Consider the following 21,750-nt stretch of genomic DNA (forward strand, 5'->3'; position numbering starts at 1 on the left):
AGTTTGAGGGCAGTTTCACACCTGAAAGTCTGGACCAAGGTCCAAACCAAAGCTCATGTATTTGTTACTTTATATACATTTGATCCGGTTAGTTTTGGTTTCACATTTCAATTGAAAGTGGACCTAAGAACTGTGCCTGACACACCTGCGTCCTGTCAATGTCTGTGTGGCCTGCGTCTCCCCATACTTGACACTGTAGAGGAGCATCTGACGTCAGCGTGTGGTCAATTTGGCAGGTAGCCTTTTCCGTTTCAGTGGAGAAAAATGTTTTATCTTATCAGAAAATAAATTAGTTTTTGCATTTTTATGTGTTTTTTGAAGTTGACTCATGAGCTACCACGGCCCATTTCCTCTTCTCTCCAGGTTCTTTTTCTTCTTGGGTAATGAGAGTCTGCCTCAATTTCCTGCAATTGGTCAGAAAATCTGAACCATCCAAAAAAGTTTTCATACTGCAAACGAACAGAGCTATGGTTTAGTCTGATAGGGACCGAGACCTCCTCTTTTTGGTCTTTGGTCCTTTGGCCTGGACCTTGATCCAAACCATCTTTCACACCTACTATTTTGGTTTGGACTAAACTGAAAAGTCTGAAGGTCCAGACCATACAAGGTAGGTGGAAAAGTGATTTAATCAGGGTTTCTCTGCCTGGACTGGACTGTAAATTGATGGAAGAGGCTAAGATTTGTATTTTACACGACTCATAGCACATCGTATTTGCTTTCAGCATTGCACGAAAAGTGTTTTGCTGCGTCTCACAGCAACACTACTTGCTTATTTCCAGTACCACCGGCTGTCTCACACATGCGCAGACTGAGAAATCCGAAAGAAATCAGAGTAAGAGTTCACATCAGATTCTAGACCTGATCTAAGAAATCAGAGTATGCTGTTTACGTGACCATTTGAATAATCAGATAACTGCAGAAGCCAGAATATGATTGCAACATACGTGAACACACTCAGTCCTTTGAGTAATAAATTGGAGCATATTTTGCAGTTTTGGATGGGGCGAATCCAACCTCAAAACTCATGAGCCCCCAAGTGTGAGCCTGGCATAAATCACTGTATCACTAAAGGCAATTTTTTCTTCTTCTAGGACTTGAGAATAAGTTTTTCTACAAATAATTATATATATAAATAATTATCCCATAGGACTTAAGTCGTTGCTGAGCTGACCTATATCTTAACTCCAAATGTAATAAAGACTGCTTCTGGTTCTAATTGTACTTCAAGCATGTCTGAGAAGGCTGTGAAAACTTCTGTCCTGACCCTGACATTATTTTTGCTTCTGTATAAACTTGACAAAAGCCAAAGTACAGGGGGCAGCAGAGAGGTAAAACAAAGGACCTTTAGAGGGTTTGTGGTCCAGCAGGACTGAGCCCAGCCTCTACTTTATCACCAGTGCTTTCTCATTCAAATTCATCTGGTTTGGATTAGTGTTTTTATGCTTGCCCTTTAAGAGCACCTGGCCAAATGAACAGTAGAGGTGAAGGGTGAGGACTTTGAAGCACATGTTCTCTCCTGGTTTGTGTCATAGTAAGTGCAGATTAAAGAGAGAAGGAAATGTTCTTGCTCTGTCACACCAAGTGACCCTGTAGGAGCCCATGCAGGCGCCTTTCATGGCCCTCTCCAGCAGCCCCCCATTAAAACATGATAAACTATGATAGACTGTATCCGGCAGTAATGACAAGAAGCATAGCAGGAGACGAAGTACCCTTCTTGCTGCATAAAGCCATTCTTTGAAAAATAAGATATATTGCGTGTGGAGGTCATTGTATGGGTGATTTCAGTCAGTGAGGCAGTGTTAGGGAACCAGCACTGTGCATTCACAGCCTGCATTGGTCCATGGAGCGCTAAGATGTTCACACAACCACTCGTCGGTTACAAGTTCCATAAGGCATAATTTTTGTGATACTTGAAAGCAAGTAGTCTCTTTTGTGAATAAAACATTTTTCTCCATAATTCTGTTATCAGATAAAATAGGACGATGTTGGCTCTCTGTGTGAGTGGTTGCGACTCGGTATTGAGCTGCTAGTGAGCAACGATGGCCGACGAAGCAATGAGGCCTGTTGTGAAAACTATTTACATTTTCCACAAAGATGGCCAGGCTGAGATAAAACTGCAGCTTTCTTTATATCAAAATACATGGTATATATACACCGATCAGGCATAACATTATGACCACCTCCTCATTTCATTTCTATGCTCATTGTCCATTTTATCAGCTCCACTTACTGTATAGCTGTACTTTGTAGTTCTACAGTTACAGACTGTAGTCCATCTGTTTCTCTGATACTCTGTTACCCTGTTCTTCAGTGGTCAAGTCCCCATGGACCCTCACAGAGCAGGTACTATTTGGGTGGTGGTTCACTCTCAGCACTGTGTTAACACTGACGTGGGGGTGGTGTGTTAGTGTGTGTTGTGCTGGTCTGAGTGGATCAGACACAGCAGCGCTGCTGGAGTTTTTAAACACCTTGGTGTCTCTGCTGGACTGAGAAGAGTCCACCACCAAAAATATCCAGCCAGCAGCGTCCTGTGGGCAGTGTCCCGTGACCACTGATGAAGAACTAGAGCATGACCAACACAAACTGTGCAGCAGCAGATGAGCTATCACAAGGTAGGAGTGTCTAATAGAGTGGACTGCACTCCAGCAGCACTGCTGTGTCTGATCCACTTGTACCAGCACAACACACTAACACAGCACAACCACGTCATTTTTACTGAAGCACTGAGAATGATCCACCACCCTTGGTTTTGTAAAGCATAGACATGTTTGCATGTTCTGTCAATGTGACTGAAAATCAAAAAATGTGTAGTTCAGTGGAGTAACCACTACTTTTATGGCTTCTGGTTAAAGCTACATGCTTTATTACTCAGCAAGACTAGTTTGCTAGCATTTTTATAATTGTTAGTGTTTTGGCTGCAGAATCACATACAAAGTATGTGAATTTATATTATGCAATGCAGGTTACATGTAGTTTCATGCTAGTTTTAAGCTGTTAGAACATGACCTTGCATGAAAGTTCCATGATCAAGACTTTAAACAGCTTTTGGCATGCAATGTCATTTTTGGGCTTCACAATTACACAAAGCAACTCAAAAACAACCAACATCACACACAATTTACACTCAGCTGCCACTTTATTAGGTACTAGTAAAAGGTTGGACGCATTTTGCCTTCAGAACTGCCTTAATTCTTCGTGGCAGACTTTCAACAAGGTGTTGGAAACGTTCCTCAGAGAGTTTGGTTGGTTATTTGAGTTCCTGTTGCCTTTCTGTCATCTGGAACCAGTCTGCCCATTCTCCTCTGACCTCTCACGTCAACAAGGCATTTTCGTCCACACAACTGCCGCTCACTGGATATTTCCTCTTTTTCGGACCGTTCTCTGTAAACCCTAGAGATGGTTATGCTTGAAAATCCCAGCAGATCAGCAGTTTCTGAAATACTCAGACCAGCCCGTCTGGCACCAACAACCACGCCACGTTCAGAGTCACTTAAATCCCCTTTCTTCCCCGTTCTGATGCTCGGTCTGCACTTCAGCAAGTTGTCTTGACCACCTCTACATGCATAAATGCATTGAGTTGCAGCCACGTGATTGGCTGATTAGCTATTTGTGTTAACAAGCAACTGAACCCAATAAAGTGGCCGGTGGGTGTATTCGATAACTCCGCTAGTTAGCAAGTTAGCAGCTCATATTTTTCATACACTACCATTCTCACTGTATAAAGTCATGTCCAGTGCTGATTTCAGATAAAGGGTTATTTACCTGAAATCAGCACTGGACATGATACTGTTCAATTCATCCATCCACATGGTTGCAACTGTTTTGAGAAGTGAGTGTCATGTAGGTTTTAAGCAGCTAAATAATATGAAAGTTTCTTCAACTTTATTAACTTAAACTGGATAGATTTTATTGTCCCACCAGGACAATATACAAAGCCTTCCCAATAAAACAGAATGCAACTGATGTGTGAGGCCTGCAGCGCCCATATGTCCAAGATGTTTGCTTACTAGTCTTAGCCCATAAATCTGACCATTTCCTATTTTGAACGACGTTTATCTCTTTCCATTTCTCAAATCTTTTCATCTGAACAAGCTGCTATCTGATGCCATTTACCCACCTTCCCAAAAGCAGACATGCCGCTCAAAAACAAGTTTCATCTTTTATCTTTTCAAAGGAAATTCAGCAGCTATGATTCAGCACTCGCTCCAAACCGTTCACTCGCTTGTTTCTCTCGGGATGGCTTCTGAGCTGGAGGACAAAGCTCAAATATTTCCACACACCCTTCATCTGCTCCCAAGACACACCAATGTTTACCACGGCACTTTAAAAACTCTCCTGGCATCACACCCCGATGACAGATAGCTCTTTGAAATAGAGAGTTAAAAATACTGTATTATATGTTGGATGAATGATTCATACTTCTTACACAGTGCTCTTATGGAAATAACTCGGCAACGACTACTGATGGATCCTTTTTGGAAGGCCAGAGAATGGACCTCCTCTAAAATGGTCTGAAACCACCAGGGCCGAGATTAGTTGCATTTGAAGCCAAGCCCATTCAGCAGAACTTAATTTTCAGTCTAATATATCTAAAAAGCCCATAGAAATGTGCGGTAAGTGAAAAGTATGGCCTGTGAATTTGATTCAGTACAGTCTCCAGTCTACAGGCTGCCTAAATTAAATTGACCTCAGGCCTGGTGACCGTTCTGATGTGAGCTTGTCTGAAACCCATTTCACGCAGCCTGGAGCCTAACAGATATGTTGTTTGGCAGGATCGGTATTGCCACAAAACTCACAGATAAATCGGAAAACTTTGAGCAGATTGTTTTATTTTGTAATGAACCGATACACCAAATGTGAGGTGAATCACTCATTTCCAGGGATGTTAACGATGGTCTTCTTTATAAAGTCTATACAAAGATTTACTTGCCAGCCTGTCTTTATTATAGCAATTCAACCTAACACAGAACACCGTCATGGCTACAGCAACACAAGCATGTAAAATGCACCCAAATCTAGACTTTAGCATTAAAATAACATCCCAGATACCAAGCAAATGTTGGTCGGCTGGCTTGATAAGGTCAGAACCCTGCTGATCGCATGCCACTGCTGGTCCACCCTAGGGGACCACTGGGCCACTATCCTCTTGCTACTTAAGATATCTGAAATGCTCAAATTTCCCCAGAGAAATCGCTGAACAAACATCAACTGGCCTACTAGCCTATTTCACTGTAGCTTCCATAACCAGAGAGAAAAGAAAATTGCAATACAGCACATGATTAATAACCTACTTTCTTAATAACAGCTGACAGCATAACAGCAGGTAAAGTTTGCAGGGATGTGTAGGACGAATGACTACCCATTTGGAAAATATATGCCAAATGTGTTTATCAAATATATTTTTGCAATGTATGAAAATAGCCATGTTTTTGTTAAATATATATTTTTAAATGCCCTTCTTTATATTGGTTATTATATTTTTTAACTGTATGTAAATTTAACAAAGGTAAACTATAATGAACAGTACTGACTGTGTTTTGAATGGTACTCTGCATAAATCATGTACGTATGCAGTAAGACACTCACACAGAATACACTTCAAATGATTAAGTTAATCAAATTATTATTCAAAGTATTTTGGCTGTTTCCATGCATTTTCATTTTTAAATACATTTTTGTATGGTGCATTTCTATGTGTAATGGTCCCCATACATTTTAAAATAAATGCATGTTTAAAATATATTTTTTAATTAAATAAATAATAATAAAAACTAATAATAAAATCAGTGATACTTGAAAAAATGTCCCCTCTGCATTTAACCCATCCGTGAAGTGAAACACCACATACACACTAGTGGGCACACACACTAGGGGGCAGTGAGCACACTTGCCTAGAGTGGTGGGCAGCCCTATCCACAGCACCCGGGGAGCAGTTGGGGGTTAGGTGTCTTGCTCAGGGACACCTCAGTCATGAACTGTCGGCTCTGGGGATTGAACTGGCGACCTTCCGGTCACAGGGCCAGTTCCCTAACCTCCAGCCCACGACTGGTTCATATGGCAATACATTTTAGCGTTTGGAATGTATTCAGCGTGGATTGCAAAGCATTTGAAATACATTTCAAATACATCAAATATATCAACATTGTTTTCTTTACCACAGTCAACTTTGTTACTAACCTGGTTTGCTAGCGCCAGGTAGTTAGTAAGCTACACTAGGAGCTAGCATAGCTTAGCTAAATTCCCACAGTCTACAGAAACGCTGGAGCAAGGTAACATTGTGTTTACATGTTTGCGCTGTTTTGCGCTTTTGTGGTCATCAAATTTACCCAGCCCAGATGTCGTTAATCAACCAAGACATTTTTGAATGAAGTTCAAATTTTACTTCTTTAGTTTAGACCTGGAGCAACAATGCTAACGTTGCTAACAAACACTAGAGGTCAGTAGAAAAAATAGCTCAAATTTCACGTTTGTGTGAAAATACATCCCCAAAACGTGCCACAACTTGCTTAAAACCAGGTTTTCAATAAGGTTGCGCGAACTGGCTGAGGTGGTTTAGAGCACCGTATGACTGTGAGCTGTAAAAATGCGAAACTTCACCACTACAGGCATCCATTTCACACGACACCCGGGCAGGTATTCACAAAGCAGGGCTAATTTTAGATCAGGGCCCATTTTCAGAAAGCTTCTGAGAGTAGAAGAGCTGATCTAGGGTCAGTTTCCTCTCTTACTTACTTTGACTTTACTGACAAGAGCAGATCCTAGATCAGCACTTCTACTCTGAGAAGCTTTCTGAAAATGGGCCCTGATCCAAAATCAGCCCTGCTTTGTGATTACCAGCCCTGTATTCATGAAAGCGAATCTAGGGTCTTTAGTATTTATGACGGCCGTTTTTCATAAACACTGATTCTAGATCAGCAGTTCTACTCCAGAGGTGTTTTGTTTTGAAGTCTTGTTCTTTTTAGTTTTATAGCTCACAGTAAGTCACACTGCGTCCTAAACAACATGGACAGGTTGATGGTGGGGACAAGCGTTGACGATGTGTGTTTTACAGAAATGATATTAGCAGTTTGGGTGACTATTGAGTTCTAGTGTTTCTTAGCAATGTTAGCCTCGCCGCTGCAGTTCTAAAAAGATTAGATTTTTCACCAGAAGCAATTCCTTTGAGGTGGAAAAAAGCAGGAAGAGCTAAGCACCTTTGGGTTTATTCTGTATTATAAGAGCAAGACAAATTGCATTTTGTGATATTTATTATTATTATTACTATTATTGATATTGGAGGATTTTTTTTTTTTTGAGGTGTTAGAAATCTAGTGGGGGTTGGCTTTCTGGCCCAGCGTTACTACTCCCCTGATTTGATGAGAACTGAAACACTATTATTTTAATAGGATTGCTGAAAAATTAGTGCTAATTAACATAAACCAACAAAACACCTAAAACCGTATTTCTGTTATCTTATTATTTTAGGTTTGTGCCTGTTTATTTAAGTTAAATAAACATTGTATTTGACAGTTCACTCATTTTGACAATATTAAATTATATCAGCCTGTATTATTTGTTATCTGATTTTTTAGCTCCCTGAAATTGGTATCAGTATCAATTAAACATGTTCATATTGCTCCAGCCGCTGGTGATGTTTTTCTCCACAGCATATTTTCTGGAGCTCCTGAACGGATCTGAGCGCTGGCTGGAGGAGGCTTTTGTTAAAGCTCTGGGTACCGTGTATGGGCCCAATGCGGGGGTCTTCCGGGACCTCTACTCGGACCTGCGGCGGTATTATAGAGGTGCGGCGCTGAACCTGGAGGAGGCGCTGGATGAGTTCTGGGCGCGTCTGCTGGAGCGTCTGCTGAAGGCCTCCGACCCGGCTGCTGCCTCCCTCATCTCAGATGACTTCTTGGAGTGTGCGTCCAAGCAGACCGAGACGCTGCGTCCGTTCGGTGAGGCTCCTCGCGAGCTGAAGGGCCGGCTGGTGCGCGTGTTCATCACTGCCCGCACCTTCGTCCAGGGCCTGAACATGGCTGGAGAGGTCGTGAGGAAGGTTTCTCAGGTACAGTGAGCACTGTTTCTTAAATTTGTATCACTGTTTGTTTAAACTCATTTTTGCAAGCATAAAAACTGTTGACATGCTCTTCTTTGGTCATTGTGTTCTGAATGAGCATTTAGCCATATTCTGTGAACATTTGTAGCATAAAACTATTATTTACCTTTTGACTTAGAGCTGAATTCTGGCTGTTCTAGTTATCTAGATATGAGTTATCTACTCAAATGCTGTTTCAGTTGCCATTATTCAATACTAAAATTACTATTTAAGAATTTGGTCGAGAGAGAAGATATACAGACCAACAAGTCTGTAAAATGGCGATTTTAGCATTACTGAGAAATGTGGAAGTTCTGTTTTCTGAACTTGAGCATCATCTTACACTTTGCTTCTACAAAATACAATTGGCTTAACTTCAGCATGTTGCCAAGGATACATCAGAGATAGCATGACTTATTCACTCATTAGGGTAACTAGGTGGTGTTAGCTAGTTACAGCACTGTAAAAAGTATATGCCCCCTTCCAAATTTCTTCTATTCTGCATATTTGTCACACTTCAGTGTTTCAGATCATCAAACTACTTTTAATATTAGACAATGACAACCTAAGTAAACGCAATATGCTTTTTTAAACGATAATTTCATTTACTGAAGGAAAGATTGTTGTTGTTCAGCTCTACCTGGCCGTGTGTGAAAAAATTAATTTGACAATTGGGTTCAATTTCACTAGCAATACCCAGACATGATTACTGCCAGACCTGCTGAATCTAAACATCACCTAAATAGAACGATATGAAGCTAAGCAGCACATGATGCCACGTTTTACAGAGATCCAAAATCTATCTGGAAAAGGTTGCAAAGCCAGTGCTAAGGCTCAGGGACTCCAGCGAATCGCAGTGAGAGCCATTATCTAAAAAAAGGAGAAAACTTGAAACAATGGTAAACCTTTGCAGGAGTAGCTGGCCTACCAAAATTTGACCAAGAATGATATCCAGGAGGTCACAAAGGAACCCATCTCTATCACTTACCTCATTTAAGGTCAACATACACGATTCAGCAATAAAAAAGGCACAGGGACGAAAATGCCATCGATGAGATAATTGCAAGAAGCAAAATGAAGCTTTTGGAGTGGCCCAGTCAAAAACCATAGTCCTGACTTGAATCCCATCTCAAGACCTTAAACTTGATTGCAGTTGTTACTGCCAGGGGTTGGACAACCAGTTATTAGGTTTAGGGGGGTAGTTACTTTTTCACGTGGGTGCTACAGGATTTGAAAAAAATCTTTATCTTTAATAAATGGAATAAGAATCATTTAAAAGCTGTATTTTGTGTTTACTCGTGTTGTCTAGCTTACGTCAAAATTAGCTGAATGATCTGAAACGTTTAAGTGTGACTAACGAAAAGAAAAGAAAATCAGGTGGGGGCAAATACTTTTTCACGGCACTGTATATACTCAAATATACAAAAATTGGTCAGAATGCACAACCATGATTACTGCTCTCAACATGAAAATCGAAAGTGAAATGGTCTCAGGCGAGTTAGAAGATGGCATGTGTTCTGCTCTTCATCATATCTTGCCATAGTGTTTTACTGGCAGTTGGGCTGACTGGCTCTTTCCATGCCTAAGGAGGTCATTTTTGGTCAGTATCTGAGACTGCACATGCCAAAAAAAAACACAGACATAGACTTCATGCATGCTGAAAACTACAAAATATGGGTATATTCTAGAAAAAAGCTCGGCTGTTCCTTTAAAACCCACGATAAGGTTAATGAAGAAAACCATCATGAGGTTAATGAAGAAAAAAGTCATTAAAACGTAATGGGTCTGCTGGGACGCCTTAGCTTGTCTATGAGCTGTTCCGTGCTGGTTACAGCAGCCTAAGCGCTCTCTGAAGGTTGTGCTTCATATGTCTGGTCTTGATGTACTGCAGAAAAAGAAGCATGTACTTTAATTTAATGAGTGTTAAATTTGTCCCAAAAAGCTTTAGGAATAAAACACGTTGCATCTCTGCCAATGTTCTCCTGACTGAAACTGTTCAAGGAAATTTAGTCCAAGTCCACAGCAGCTGTCCTTCCTCTCTAAAAGCTAAAGCTCACAGCTCCCTTGATGAATGAAAATAGGGCGCAATGCGACAGCTCACTGCTTCCAGAGACTACCTACAGAGCAGGAGTAAACCCTCTAACATAAAAGTGTCTCCCTTATGATTAGGCCAGTGTATCAGGACAAAATATTGCATTATGTTGTGATAATGGGTTCAGTCTGTGTTACAGAGGCCGAATCAGAGCTCTGCTCTCAACCTTTAAACACTTTCTGTAATGAATAAATAAACAGCCTACAATATGTTTAGTTGGCCAGCTGGATTTGACTGTGATTCGTTAGAAAAATTATTCCACGCAAATAGGATTTATTATTTTATTTCAATCAAAATTATTTTAAAACTGCATTGAATGTACAAAGATGAGTGGCCGAAATATTTGATTTGATTGATAATTGATTAAAAACTCAGATCAATGCAGCTGAGTTGCAACCTTGACTTAATTCAGACTGGAAAGTGTTTGTTTTAATGGAAATATTTTGAATTTTTCTCGACTGGAGTGTAAAACCTCCAGGCCCAGTCGAACTCTGCTGTAATGGTGCAGAGTCTCCCGGCTCATGACCAAGTCAAACTCCCTCACCGCGATTTGAATTGTCCCAGCCCCACTGCCTAGTCAGACTCTATTGATACATCACAAAGTTTTCCAGTCTGCAGCTCAGCCAAATGCCACAATTGTGGTGAAAAAAGTCCAGCCTATGGCCCAGTCATGCCCCACCTCTGCAAGTCTCATGGCTCAGGGCCCAGTTAAACTTCACTACCAAGATAAAGTCTCCCAGCCTGTGGCCCAGCCAAACTCCCCAATGCGCTAAAAGGTCTTCCAGCTCATGACCCAGCTAAATTCTGCCACTGAAGTGAAAAGTCTCATAGTCCATGGCCCAGCCAAACTCCAACAAAGTGGTAAAAACTCTTTCAGCCCAGCCAAACCGTGCCACCATGGTGAAATGTCTACCAGCCTACAGCCTAATCAAACTACACCAGCTTGGTGAAAAGTAATTCAGCTCATAGCTCAGTAAAATTCCACCAATGTAGTAAAATGTCTCCCAACCCATTGCCCAGTCAAACTATGGCACTGTAGTGAAAAACACCTAGTCCACAGCCCAGCCAAACTCCACTAATCTGGTAAAAAGTCTCCCAGCTCATGGCCCAGCCAAACTCTGCCACTGTAGTGGAAAGTTTCATAGTCCATGGCCCAGCCAAGCTCCATCAATGTGGTAAAAAGTCCTTCAGCCTGTGGCCATGCCACTGTGGTGAAATGTCTGCCAGCCTCCAACCTAGTCAAACTCTACCACTTTGGTAAAAAGTCTTCTGTCCCATGGCCCAGGTAGAGACCCCATTTTGAAAAGTCTTCCAGCCTGTAGCCCAGTCAGACTGCACCAATGTGGTAAAAAGTCTCCCAGCCCACGGCCCAGTCAAACTCTTCCACTGTGGTGAAAGGTCTCCAAGGCCATGGCCCAGTCATACTTTAAAAAATACATCTAAAAACTACTAAAAGTAAACTAAAAACATGCCACAAACAGTACAAAACATATGAGAAGTCCATATAAAGCAGCAGGAAAAATGCAGTGTTCTGACAATGGGTGTGACCATGCATCAACTTTTATTTCTTGCAGCTCTCCATGAGACTTTGTGCCTGTTTCTGTTACAGATAAATGTTAAAGATTACAGTGTCCATTATCAATGTGAAGAAGCTGACGTAAAGATGGTCTCTTTCAGGTTCCTCTGACCCCTGAGTGTAACCGTGCCATTATGAAGCTGGTGTACTGTCCGCACTGCCGCGGCCTGGGCATGGTCAAACCTTGTGCCAACTACTGCAAAAACGTCATGAAGGGCTGTCTGGCTAACCAGGCTGATCTGGACACAGAGTGGCAGAATCTCGTGGGTTAGTGAGATGCACACACACACAAACACACAGACATACACAATGTATTATTATCTTTGTGAAGTTTTTCCACAATGTTTCACTATGTAAATACTGGTCCATCACTGTCTTCACTCAAATCCATCCCTATCCTTAACCTCAGTAAACAAAAAGTAATCCTTTGGCTTGTTTTAAGGTTTTGGATTGAACAAAAGAACATATTTTCTTCATGAGAATCAGCAAAATGTCTTGAGATTTGCCCGAATTTACATAATTTACAACTACTGTAGGAACATTTTGTTCCCCTCCTCTTTTAAAGCAGCCAGAGTTCATACCCGTCTTTTCTCTTTTCTAAAAGTCTGGAAAAGTCTTACACTCACATGTGAAAGAATACAGCTGTAAAAAGGTGTTTTATTGTTCTATAAGGAAATTAAATGTTGGATTTGTTTAAATGGGGCACTTGTAGCACATCATTGGGCATAAAATCACAGGGAAAATTTGGGTGTAAAGAATGACCATGCAATAAACAGATAATTAGAAGTCACTATTTGGACGTTTTTGTATCGTAGATTAAAAAAAACTCTCTCTCCTCGGTCAGACACTATGCTGCAGGTGGCCTCCAGCTTTGGCACGGAGCCAAGCATGGACATTATTCTCCACTCGATTCCCGTACGCATTTCCGAGGCCGTGCTCCACATGCAGGAGAACAGGGAGCTCTACACCAGCAAGGTTAGAAGAGTTCAAAGAAAAAGGCTCATTATTTTTGAAATGTATTTCAGTTGGGTGCATTGATGGTTTTTTTGTTGTTCATCAGAAGCACGTGGATGACTTCTTGTTTTGATTGTGTGTGTGCTGTGCAGGTTCTCCAGGCTTGTGGGGACCGTGGAGAGGACGGCACACAGAGCTCAGTGCCTGAGGAGCCCAAAAAGAAGGAAAGCACAGTGACGCCATTGGAGTACAAACCCAGCTCCACAGCTGCTGTCAGACTGGAGGTGCAGGTATGTATGCGCTAATACACTGAATCTTGTGGAACATTGTTGCTCCAACTGCTGCTCCTGTCAGTCCCGTTACACCCGACTGAATTAGGGTGGTCATGATACCAGAATTGCGAGGGGAATACTAAGTGTAGCATCTGATGAGAAAATTGTGCAAATTGTAAAAACTAATTCACATATGACATTCAATGTCAACATCTGTAGTTGGCACAGAACTCTTCTAATATTAAAGCTGCATTATGTAATATTATTTTGTTAAAATTGAAAGAAATAGCATCACTGAGCATCATGAGAAAAAAAATACATGCTACAATATGGTAAGTATGTGCTGCTCCAAGTTGGCCTGTAAATCCTGAAATAATAAGTCATTAAAATTCTGACTCGATGTTTAGTTCTCAAATGCAAAATCAACATTATACTCATCAAGATATGACAATAATAGCTAATTCACTCATATCCTTGGAAGCCACATCCTCCAACAAGTTTTGACTGAGTTCTCTTTGCATACTCTTTCAATCCACTCACAATTATCAAATTTATTTGACATATTGCAAAATGTTCTTATGCACATTGCATGCAGTTACACATTTCCACCAGAGGAGTCTCCAAATCCCCAAAACTTGTGTAGTGTAGCTTTAAATACATTTAACATGTTTTGAAAGTTACTAGACGAGTCCAAAGGTTTGAGACCACACAGAAATGTATTAATTTTATTCTTTTAAACATTTTTCATTTAAACATAGAGAGTTCTAGACCTCTGTTTAAACTTAAGCAAATGTGTGACATTAAGCATGTTAAGGCCTTCGTATGAAAAGCTAAGACTGACAGAAAATTCTAAAATGTGTGTAATTTATGTAGATTCTACTTTTTACACAACTTGTTATACTGATAATATATTTTATAATTCAAAACTTAGTTATTCATTTGGAAAGGATTGAGAAATAGAAGAACAGCCTGATTAATTTTAAGGATATAGAGAAATAAGGCAATAGTACTGTAAAAATGAATAATGGTACATAAATCCATACAAATATCAGAATTGGCCATCTGATGTACAACATGGGCCTTTTAACACAAGTTAATCCTGGATTATTTCTGTTGGTCTGTCAAAATGATTTACAACCACCATTTATGTAAGATTATTATAAAATGTGGAAGTTGAAGATGCAAGGAGTAGAGGTCGTAAAGGTGGATGACTTCAAATATCTTGGGTCAACCATCCAGAGCAATGGACAGTGTAGAAAAGAGGTGAAGAAGAGGGTGCAGGCAGGATGGAGTGGGTGGAGACGGGTGTCAGGGCTGATGTGTGACAGAAGGATAGCAGCAAGAGTGAAAGGGAAGGTTTACAAGACAGTAGTGCGTCCTGCTATGATGTTTGGTTTGGAGACTGTGGCTCTGTCTAAAAGACAGGAGGCTGAGCTGGAGGTGGCGGAGATGAAGATGCTGAGATTTTCGTTGGGAGTGACGAGGCTGGACAAGATTAGAAATGAGCAGATCAGAGGGACAGTGAAGGTGGAGCAGTTTGGAGATAAAGCCAGAGAGGCCAGGTTGAGATGGTTTGGACATGTGTTGAGGAGGAATAGTGGATATATTGGTCAAAGAATGTTGGAGATGGAGCTGCCGGGTAGAAGGAGAAGAGGTAGACCTCAGAGAAGGTTTATGGATGTAGTGAAGGTGGACATGGAGATGGTTGGTGTAAAAGTAGAGGAGGCAGTGGATAGGGCAAGATGGAGGCAGATGATCCACTGTGGCGACCTCTAAAGGGAGCAGCCGAAAGAAGAAGAAGAAGATTATAAAATTTGGAAGTTATGAGGTTTTGACATGCCAGTGACAGTATATTTGTCTGCATGTTGTTTGTGGTTTTGTACAGGTCTCAGATGTATCCAGTAAACTGAAGGAGATGCAGCTGTACTGGATCCAGCTGCCTTCTGCTCTCTGCAACAGTAAAGCAGCGTCTGGCTCCTCCAATGATGACAAGTGCTGGAACGGCATGGCCAAAGCCAGGTACTGCAGCCGGTTTTCTCTAAGCACTTTATGCCAGTCTTCCAACGATGGGGGCACTTGAATCAGGAGGTTATGCAGTATTAATGCGTTTAATTCAGGTTTAAAAACCACATTTAACATTCAGACCACAGCTCACAGTCAATACATCCAAGATTGGTCTCAAAACAACCTTTCAACCTCTTGTCCTTTTTTCAGTCATGGTAATTTTATTGATTCTTTTGCGGCCTCCTTTCATCGCCACGAAACACCCCTTTATTGAATAGACATCACACATGATTAATCACTGTGTGTTTGTGTCTAAACTCACGTGTGTGAGACAAAATACCAAGCTATCATTTAGAGTCCTCAATAATTCATTGAGGAGGGGCGTGTAAAATATTGTGCTTCCCCTCGGACAGATTGATATGCATAATTTGATGAAACCATGAAAAATTCATGTGTCTACAATAGGGCACTGCATACTACCTGCAGGCCAGCTGCAGCCTCTAGTTTTAGCATTGTTTTCTATAACAATCTGAAGTTGATCTAATAAAGGCTTGTATAGAAATGTCATGGATTCAGACCAGAGCCTGTCTGCTGATTTTCATAAAATTGGCCCTTTTATATAATGGTTTTATTTATCTTGGGCTTAGACAGTAACCACAGGAACAGAATGATGCTGTAGTTGTGGAAAAATGACAAGAGCTCATGTGATGCCTGTGATTGATTTCAATAGGTACCTGCCTGAGATCATGGGAGATGGTCTGGCCAATCAGATCAATAATCCAGAGGTGGACATTGACATCACCAAGCCAGACAGGACAATACGACAACAGATCATGCAGCTGAAGATCATGTCCAATCGTCTGAAAAACGCCCTCGAGGGCAATGATGTGGATTTCCAGGATACAAGTAAGTGGAATTTATGCAATAAGGGGAAAAGGCAAGGGGAGTCAGTTATGGGAGTTATTTGTAGTTGTGTTTTTGTTGGTATTATTTGGTATTATGAGTTTATGAGGTATGGCTGCACAATATTGACAAAAAAAGCACATTGTGGTTGCGATATGCTTTGCAACATAGTAAAAACACATACAGTACAGTACAGATCTTTGCATAGTATTGTGTTTTCATTTTTCATCAAAATGTGCATTTTTCACTATCGGAAAAACAATATATGTATACATTTATCATCAAATACATATAATCTCAGAATTTAGTGTCTCCTCTCCTGATCTTTATTACATCTTACATTCAAATCTCCAGCCACACCTCCAAAGTTCAGGCTTAGAAGTTGGTTGCATTTTCTGCTTCTCACAATCCAAATAATCCCAAACACATTCAGTGATGCTGAGGTCTGCACTCTGAAGTGGCCAGTCCATTTTTCTGAGACCACCAGCAGCTACTTTGTTTAATGATTATGTCTTGAACTTTTCAGCAGTGTGCTCGGGGTCATTATCTTGCTGCAGAATTCATTTATTTCCAGTCAGATCTTCGAGAGGGTTCTGGAGTGTACTGATGAATTTAACCCCCCTTTTTTTGTTTAAACTGAGGGGCTGACAAATTATGTTCTTAACTAGAATTAGGCTGGTCAGCTAGCTAACAGGCTAAAAGCAGCGTACCACCTAAACAACTCCATCATTAATATCACCGGCGTGAATTAAACTACTTTTGATATGATTTATTTATGAAAGTCACTTGAAGGTCACTTAAATGGCTTACACACGTCAAATGTCTGCATGAGAAGAGGGGTGCTATTGGACTGGCGGTGGTAATTCGATGACCAAAAAGTACTTAGAAAGCGAAGGTTTTTACAGTCTAAACAATGATATATTTTGATAGGTTATTGTTATATGACCAAAAAAGTTACAGTGATGCAGTGATGGGGAGGCCAAACGTTCTTCACCTCAACCAGCTGTACATGGTTGCTTGGCAATGATACTACACTCTAAAGGAAGTGTTTATATAATTATTTTTAATAAGAAGAAAATATTTTCTGAATAAATGTGTATTTTATCATATTTTATATTGGCTGCCGTTTAATAAAAGCAGTAAGCCACTTGAGGCTGTGCATTACTGTGATTTTATCATGGGGAAGAAAGTTGTAGGCACTAATTGCAGTAATGCACAGCATCTCATGGCTTATTGCTTTATTCTCTATTGCTTTATTCTTATTATAAAACGATCCAGTCCTTCAGCCAAATAGTGCATCATTTATTGAGTATGGATGTGTCTGAGTCCCAACACGACCATTTCTTAGCTATAATTTGCACAGTTGGGGAGCAGGATCCAGTATTTAAATCCCTACGGAGGGCCATTCCATTCCAGATTCAGCCCCAGCACAAGCCTCTTGTGGCTTATTGCTTTGAGATATATATAATAAGTTAGTTGTAGTTGTTGAAAGCTGCTGTAAGCCAAAAATGATTTAGTAATTTCAAAAAAATTTCAAGTCCCACCTCAGGACTTTGGCGCAGAGGTATTGACTAGACCCCGTGACTGTAAGATTTCACAATGAATGCTGATCTTGCATCAGTGCATCACTGTACCTTAGATCAGTGTTGTTACTCAGAGACACTTTAAAGCCGAACAGACATTTCATAATTTCGACGTCTTCTCATTAACGCCTGCAGGTGATGACATCAGTGGCTCCGGAAGCGGAATGTGCAGTGAGCAGCACTGTGGCCAAGGCAAGACACCAGTATTTGGCCCGAAACAGGGCCAAGCAAAACTGGACGCCTACGGCCCAGAGAACAAAAAAGTGAAAGGCTCTGGACGTCAGATTCAGCCATGCATCTCCTTAATCTTGCTGCTGCTCATCAGCCTCCTGCTCAGACGGTAATGGAAACACAGTCCAGCCAAACTGGACGAGGGGGATTTAGGGTGGGAGTTAGTGGAAAGGGTGGAGTTCTAAGGAAAAACAGCGGTGAGCTATCAAAATTGCCAAAAGAAAAGTCAGAGAACGAATGGACCTTTCATCTCCGAGAGAGACAGAGGGAGTGATGAAATCTTCTTTTATAATTTTCTTCTTTTTTTTTTTTAAATGTATGTCAAGTTTTTTTTTCCTCTGTAACTTTGAATGTCAAAAAAAAAGTAACAACTTAGAGAAGAGTGGTGGTTTTTTGTAATGGTACACGTTTTTCAAGCCTCTTAAGCAATCCACCCAAGCCATCACTTAGTTGCCCCGTGTTTCATTTCACAATGCTCGAGTCATACTTACACAACTGTTCTTCTTTCGAGCACTTCACAAATAAAAATCATAATCATGAACATGCCTTTAAGGAACGATCAAACACCTGTCCCACAATTTCAAGTGATATAAAGCAATTAGGTTAAGTAAAATTAGGCATTCCCTGATTAAGCAGTCATGGGATTATGTCATTTTGCTTTATGCCCTTATTGTTTCTAGATTTGGATTCAGAACAATAAATGTATGATATGTGAAGGTGGATGTAAAAAAAAAAAACATTCCTCAATTCAAAAATGATTGTAACGAACTTTTTTCAGCAGCACAATAACAGCTGGTGTATCTGGAAGGTCTTTAAGTGACCTACTTACAACACGTGTTGTACTTTAGGGAGTTAAAATGTAAGTGCATGTATTTGCTATGAAGAGGCTGTGACTTTTGCTGAAAAGTCATTTTTACTAAAATATTTTGGAAAACAGAAGATTACAACTGTTGAAACAAGGGAGTCATGAAAGAACTAACTGGAATCTACAATACAAACCACTTTCAGCTTGCACAGTAAACGACAGCCTATTTTACAATGTATTGATCTTGCTTGGATTTAGTCTTTGAAGTGGTGGTTTGGCCAAAAATTAAACATATACAATTATTTTTTTTTTCAGTTTTTCTTTTGCCACTAAGCCGGGAGGGTGAAGGCTAGCTTGTGCTTGTGAGATATGTTAACCACGTCATTTCAAACTGCTGCTAACACAGCATGATTGTGCAGCTCAACATGCTTGGAGGAGAACACTAACTGCTAATTTGGTTGCATTAGCCAACATACGCCCACATTGGTTAGCATTGTGCTGAGTGATGGGCGTGAAGAGGGCCATCCTACCCACTTTGAGAGAGTGAGACTAGCTATGCTGGCTTGGAATCCCAGGTATAAACAGCTAGAGATTGGGGGTTAACTCTAAGACTCAATGCGTCTTATGAAATGTATTCATACATTTTTCATAACCGAATGTTTTAAAACAGAACAGTAAAATAAAAGCCTGGAGGCGAGGCGGGGTCAGTGTGGAGTCAGTACAGCTTAGGAAATATTCTGGTTCAGTTATGTTCCCCGACTAAAGGTACTGAGACATACCCCTGAGGGTACCACCCCAGTGACATAAGAGGTACTGCCCCAGTGTCAGCAGTGGGGTCCAGCAGTGGACCTTCTGTCCACTTCCATCTGGTTTAAGTCACACCCACCTCTGCTTTGAAATTTAAAAGAAGGAATAGTGGATTAATTGGTGTCAGAGTATTGGTACCGGTGAACGATACCCAACCCTAATAATGTTACTGTCTGAAGTTTGCTTGTATAAATTTGCACAGGAGCTTCAAGGCTAATGTAGCTATCAAGTAATGGAAGCTTATAACCACCGAGTAAGCCCTGTGTAACCATGTCAATTATATATATGGACTCTTTTTGATTTTTGGCCAAACCATTTAGAAGAAATGTTAACACCTGCAGACAAATATGAAAACCTGCAGGTGCTTTTTTTTTTTTTTTTTGGACCTGACCTGAGTTGAATAACCCCAAAGACCTGGTTTAGTTAGATAGGTAGGATGTATTAAGCTAAAAACATACTATACATGTGGAATGTCAGCTCATTGAATGTTAACCGATGAGTGAGATGTGTCAAATGTTAAATATCCGTTGGATAGTTACAGATGAGTCCATGTAGCTACAGTCAGTGGAACATCAAAGACAAATGCACATAATACGCCCTTCGTCAGCAACACTAATCACAGTGAATGAATGTTGAGGAGAGGTCAAGCGCAGTTGATTTGCAATTTGGAGATTTGTGATAAATTTCGGAGCACATGTTTACTGGAGCACATTTGAGGGATGCTGGGATGTTTTGATAGCTGTTTTTTGTTTTGCATTTTGATTTGAGAGCGCATTTTTTTACCACTGCAAAGCTGCATTGCCTCGCATCATTCACTGTCCAGAATCCTTTGTTATGAATGATGCTTTCACTTTAATACTTTCTGGAAAAGAAAAATCGACCTGACTGTGGCACACTGTTGACATATTCTTGTAGGCTTGCCAATAGACTTTTACAAGTTTTTGGTGCGCACCGAATGTAACCGTCATACAAAGATTGACAAAAAAAAGTGTAAAGGTCCGTCAGGTTCTGTATCGTCACCATGCTTTATTTTAAAAATCGTATAAATCCATAACACAAAAGTTTGCCCACTGCCCTGTATTTACAGACGTGCTGACGTTTAATGGGACTCTGTATGAAATGTCTTTCTCTCACCTACATAGTCTTTGTATCACATCTCAAATAAAGCTGTAATTTTCTTTGGGGTCATGCTGGTGGCTGTGTGGCGTTGTCTTGATTGAGTTTGGTTTATCCAGTCTGGGATGATGATCTTGGCCTCGTCCAGAGCTTTTTCCAGAAAGAGCGCGTCGCTGTTCACCAGAGGAATACCTGCCCTCAGCACTTCTAGGGCCTGTGGAGGGGAAAGAAAGAAACTGATGGGTTTATTATGCCTCAGGAGGAAGGTTAGTCGGGTCATATCAATCTTAAAATGTCAGTGTAAAGCAGAAATCTTACTGTTTCAGTGTCTATACTGAATTTCATCAACTCAATCGTTATGTATTCATTTTATGTTTATACGTTTAAAAACGACAGCTGTTTCATGTCAAAAATATCGTGATAAATGGAGGAATAGACTTTTTTTTAAGTTACATTAAGAATGCATTTGTCCTTCTATAAAATCTAGATGCAAAAATTAGTTTCCTATTTGCCAGCATCTTACTGGAAATTTTTGTTCCACCTTAAATAGTGTGGCAGTTTATCTCTCTACTGCATGCTGTTGCCTCAGGGCAACAAACTCATTTTTCTCACTTTACAATAACGTTATACATATTTAAAGACAACGATAGGGTTAACAATAAAGGGACGAGTTTGAGTAAGACAATGGATAGCATGTTCTTGGTCATACCATCTCTTATTGGGCACGTTAAACCTCATTTGTAACATCCAGGATCATTTTTTTTTGGTTATGAGAATTCGCAGAAATATGTTTGTTGCCTAGAAGCAACATTGCCAGCCAGGTCTCACAACGTCAGGGAACACGCCTCTATATCATTTCTTCCCATTGTCTCACTCCAAATCACTCCAAAGCATGATTTTTTTGAATGTTTTTGTATTTAATAAAAATAAATCAGGGACCATTTTATGCAAGAAAAGTGATTTTCTTGATGCATGCAGTAAAGGGTTAAAATGATGGTGACACTTTATTTTGATCCTTTTAGATGAAACAAACACTCAACAGACTCTCAGTAACATCAAAAACATACAAGGGTTAGGATTGGGGCCAGGATTAGGGTTAGGTTTTGGGTTGAGGTTAGGGTTAGGATTAGGTTTTGGATTAAGGGTTAAGATTAGGGATAGGATTAGGGCCAGAATGAGGGTTAGGTTGGTAAGGTTTGGTAGGTTTTGTGCGTGATGGAAGTAAAACATTAACATTACATCTACTTAATGTCAGTAATGTATTAACAGAACATCAAGATATTTACTTAAATGTGTTCAGATGCTTCACCACTGCTACTTCACTGATATGTTG

General features: G+C 40.4%; 2 protein-coding genes across 3 annotated transcripts in view; one reads left to right on the forward strand and one right to left on the reverse strand.

Moving 5' to 3' along the window:
* Positions 1-20,494, forward strand: part of gpc1a (glypican 1a) — a 58,134-nt gene extending 37,640 nt beyond the window's left edge. The window contains exons 3-9 of the mRNA XM_017693330.2: positions 7,647-8,044; positions 11,844-12,009; positions 12,587-12,717; positions 12,849-12,986; positions 14,854-14,987; positions 15,703-15,878; positions 17,594-20,494. Of these exons, the coding sequence (XP_017548819.1) occupies positions 7,647-8,044; positions 11,844-12,009; positions 12,587-12,717; positions 12,849-12,986; positions 14,854-14,987; positions 15,703-15,878; positions 17,594-17,802 (1,352 nt within the window). The 3' untranslated portion in view covers positions 17,803-20,494. The remainder of the gene's footprint in view (positions 1-7,646; positions 8,045-11,843; positions 12,010-12,586; positions 12,718-12,848; positions 12,987-14,853; positions 14,988-15,702; positions 15,879-17,593) is intronic.
* Positions 20,303-21,750, reverse strand: part of ankmy1 (ankyrin repeat and MYND domain containing 1) — a 33,150-nt gene continuing 31,702 nt past the window's right edge. Inside the window, exon 18 of one of the 2 annotated variants that reach the window (XM_017693332.2) lies at positions 20,303-20,631. In XM_017693332.2, coding sequence (XP_017548821.1) covers positions 20,459-20,631 — 173 coding nt within the window. In that variant the 3' untranslated portion in view covers positions 20,303-20,458. The remainder of the gene's footprint in view (positions 20,632-21,750) is intronic. The other variant, XM_017693334.2, reaches the window with a different exon arrangement.

The sequence above is a fragment of the Pygocentrus nattereri genome, chromosome 15, assembly GCF_015220715.1.
Source record: "Pygocentrus nattereri isolate fPygNat1 chromosome 15, fPygNat1.pri, whole genome shotgun sequence".
Classification (NCBI taxonomy): domain Eukaryota; kingdom Metazoa; phylum Chordata; class Actinopteri; order Characiformes; family Serrasalmidae; genus Pygocentrus; species Pygocentrus nattereri.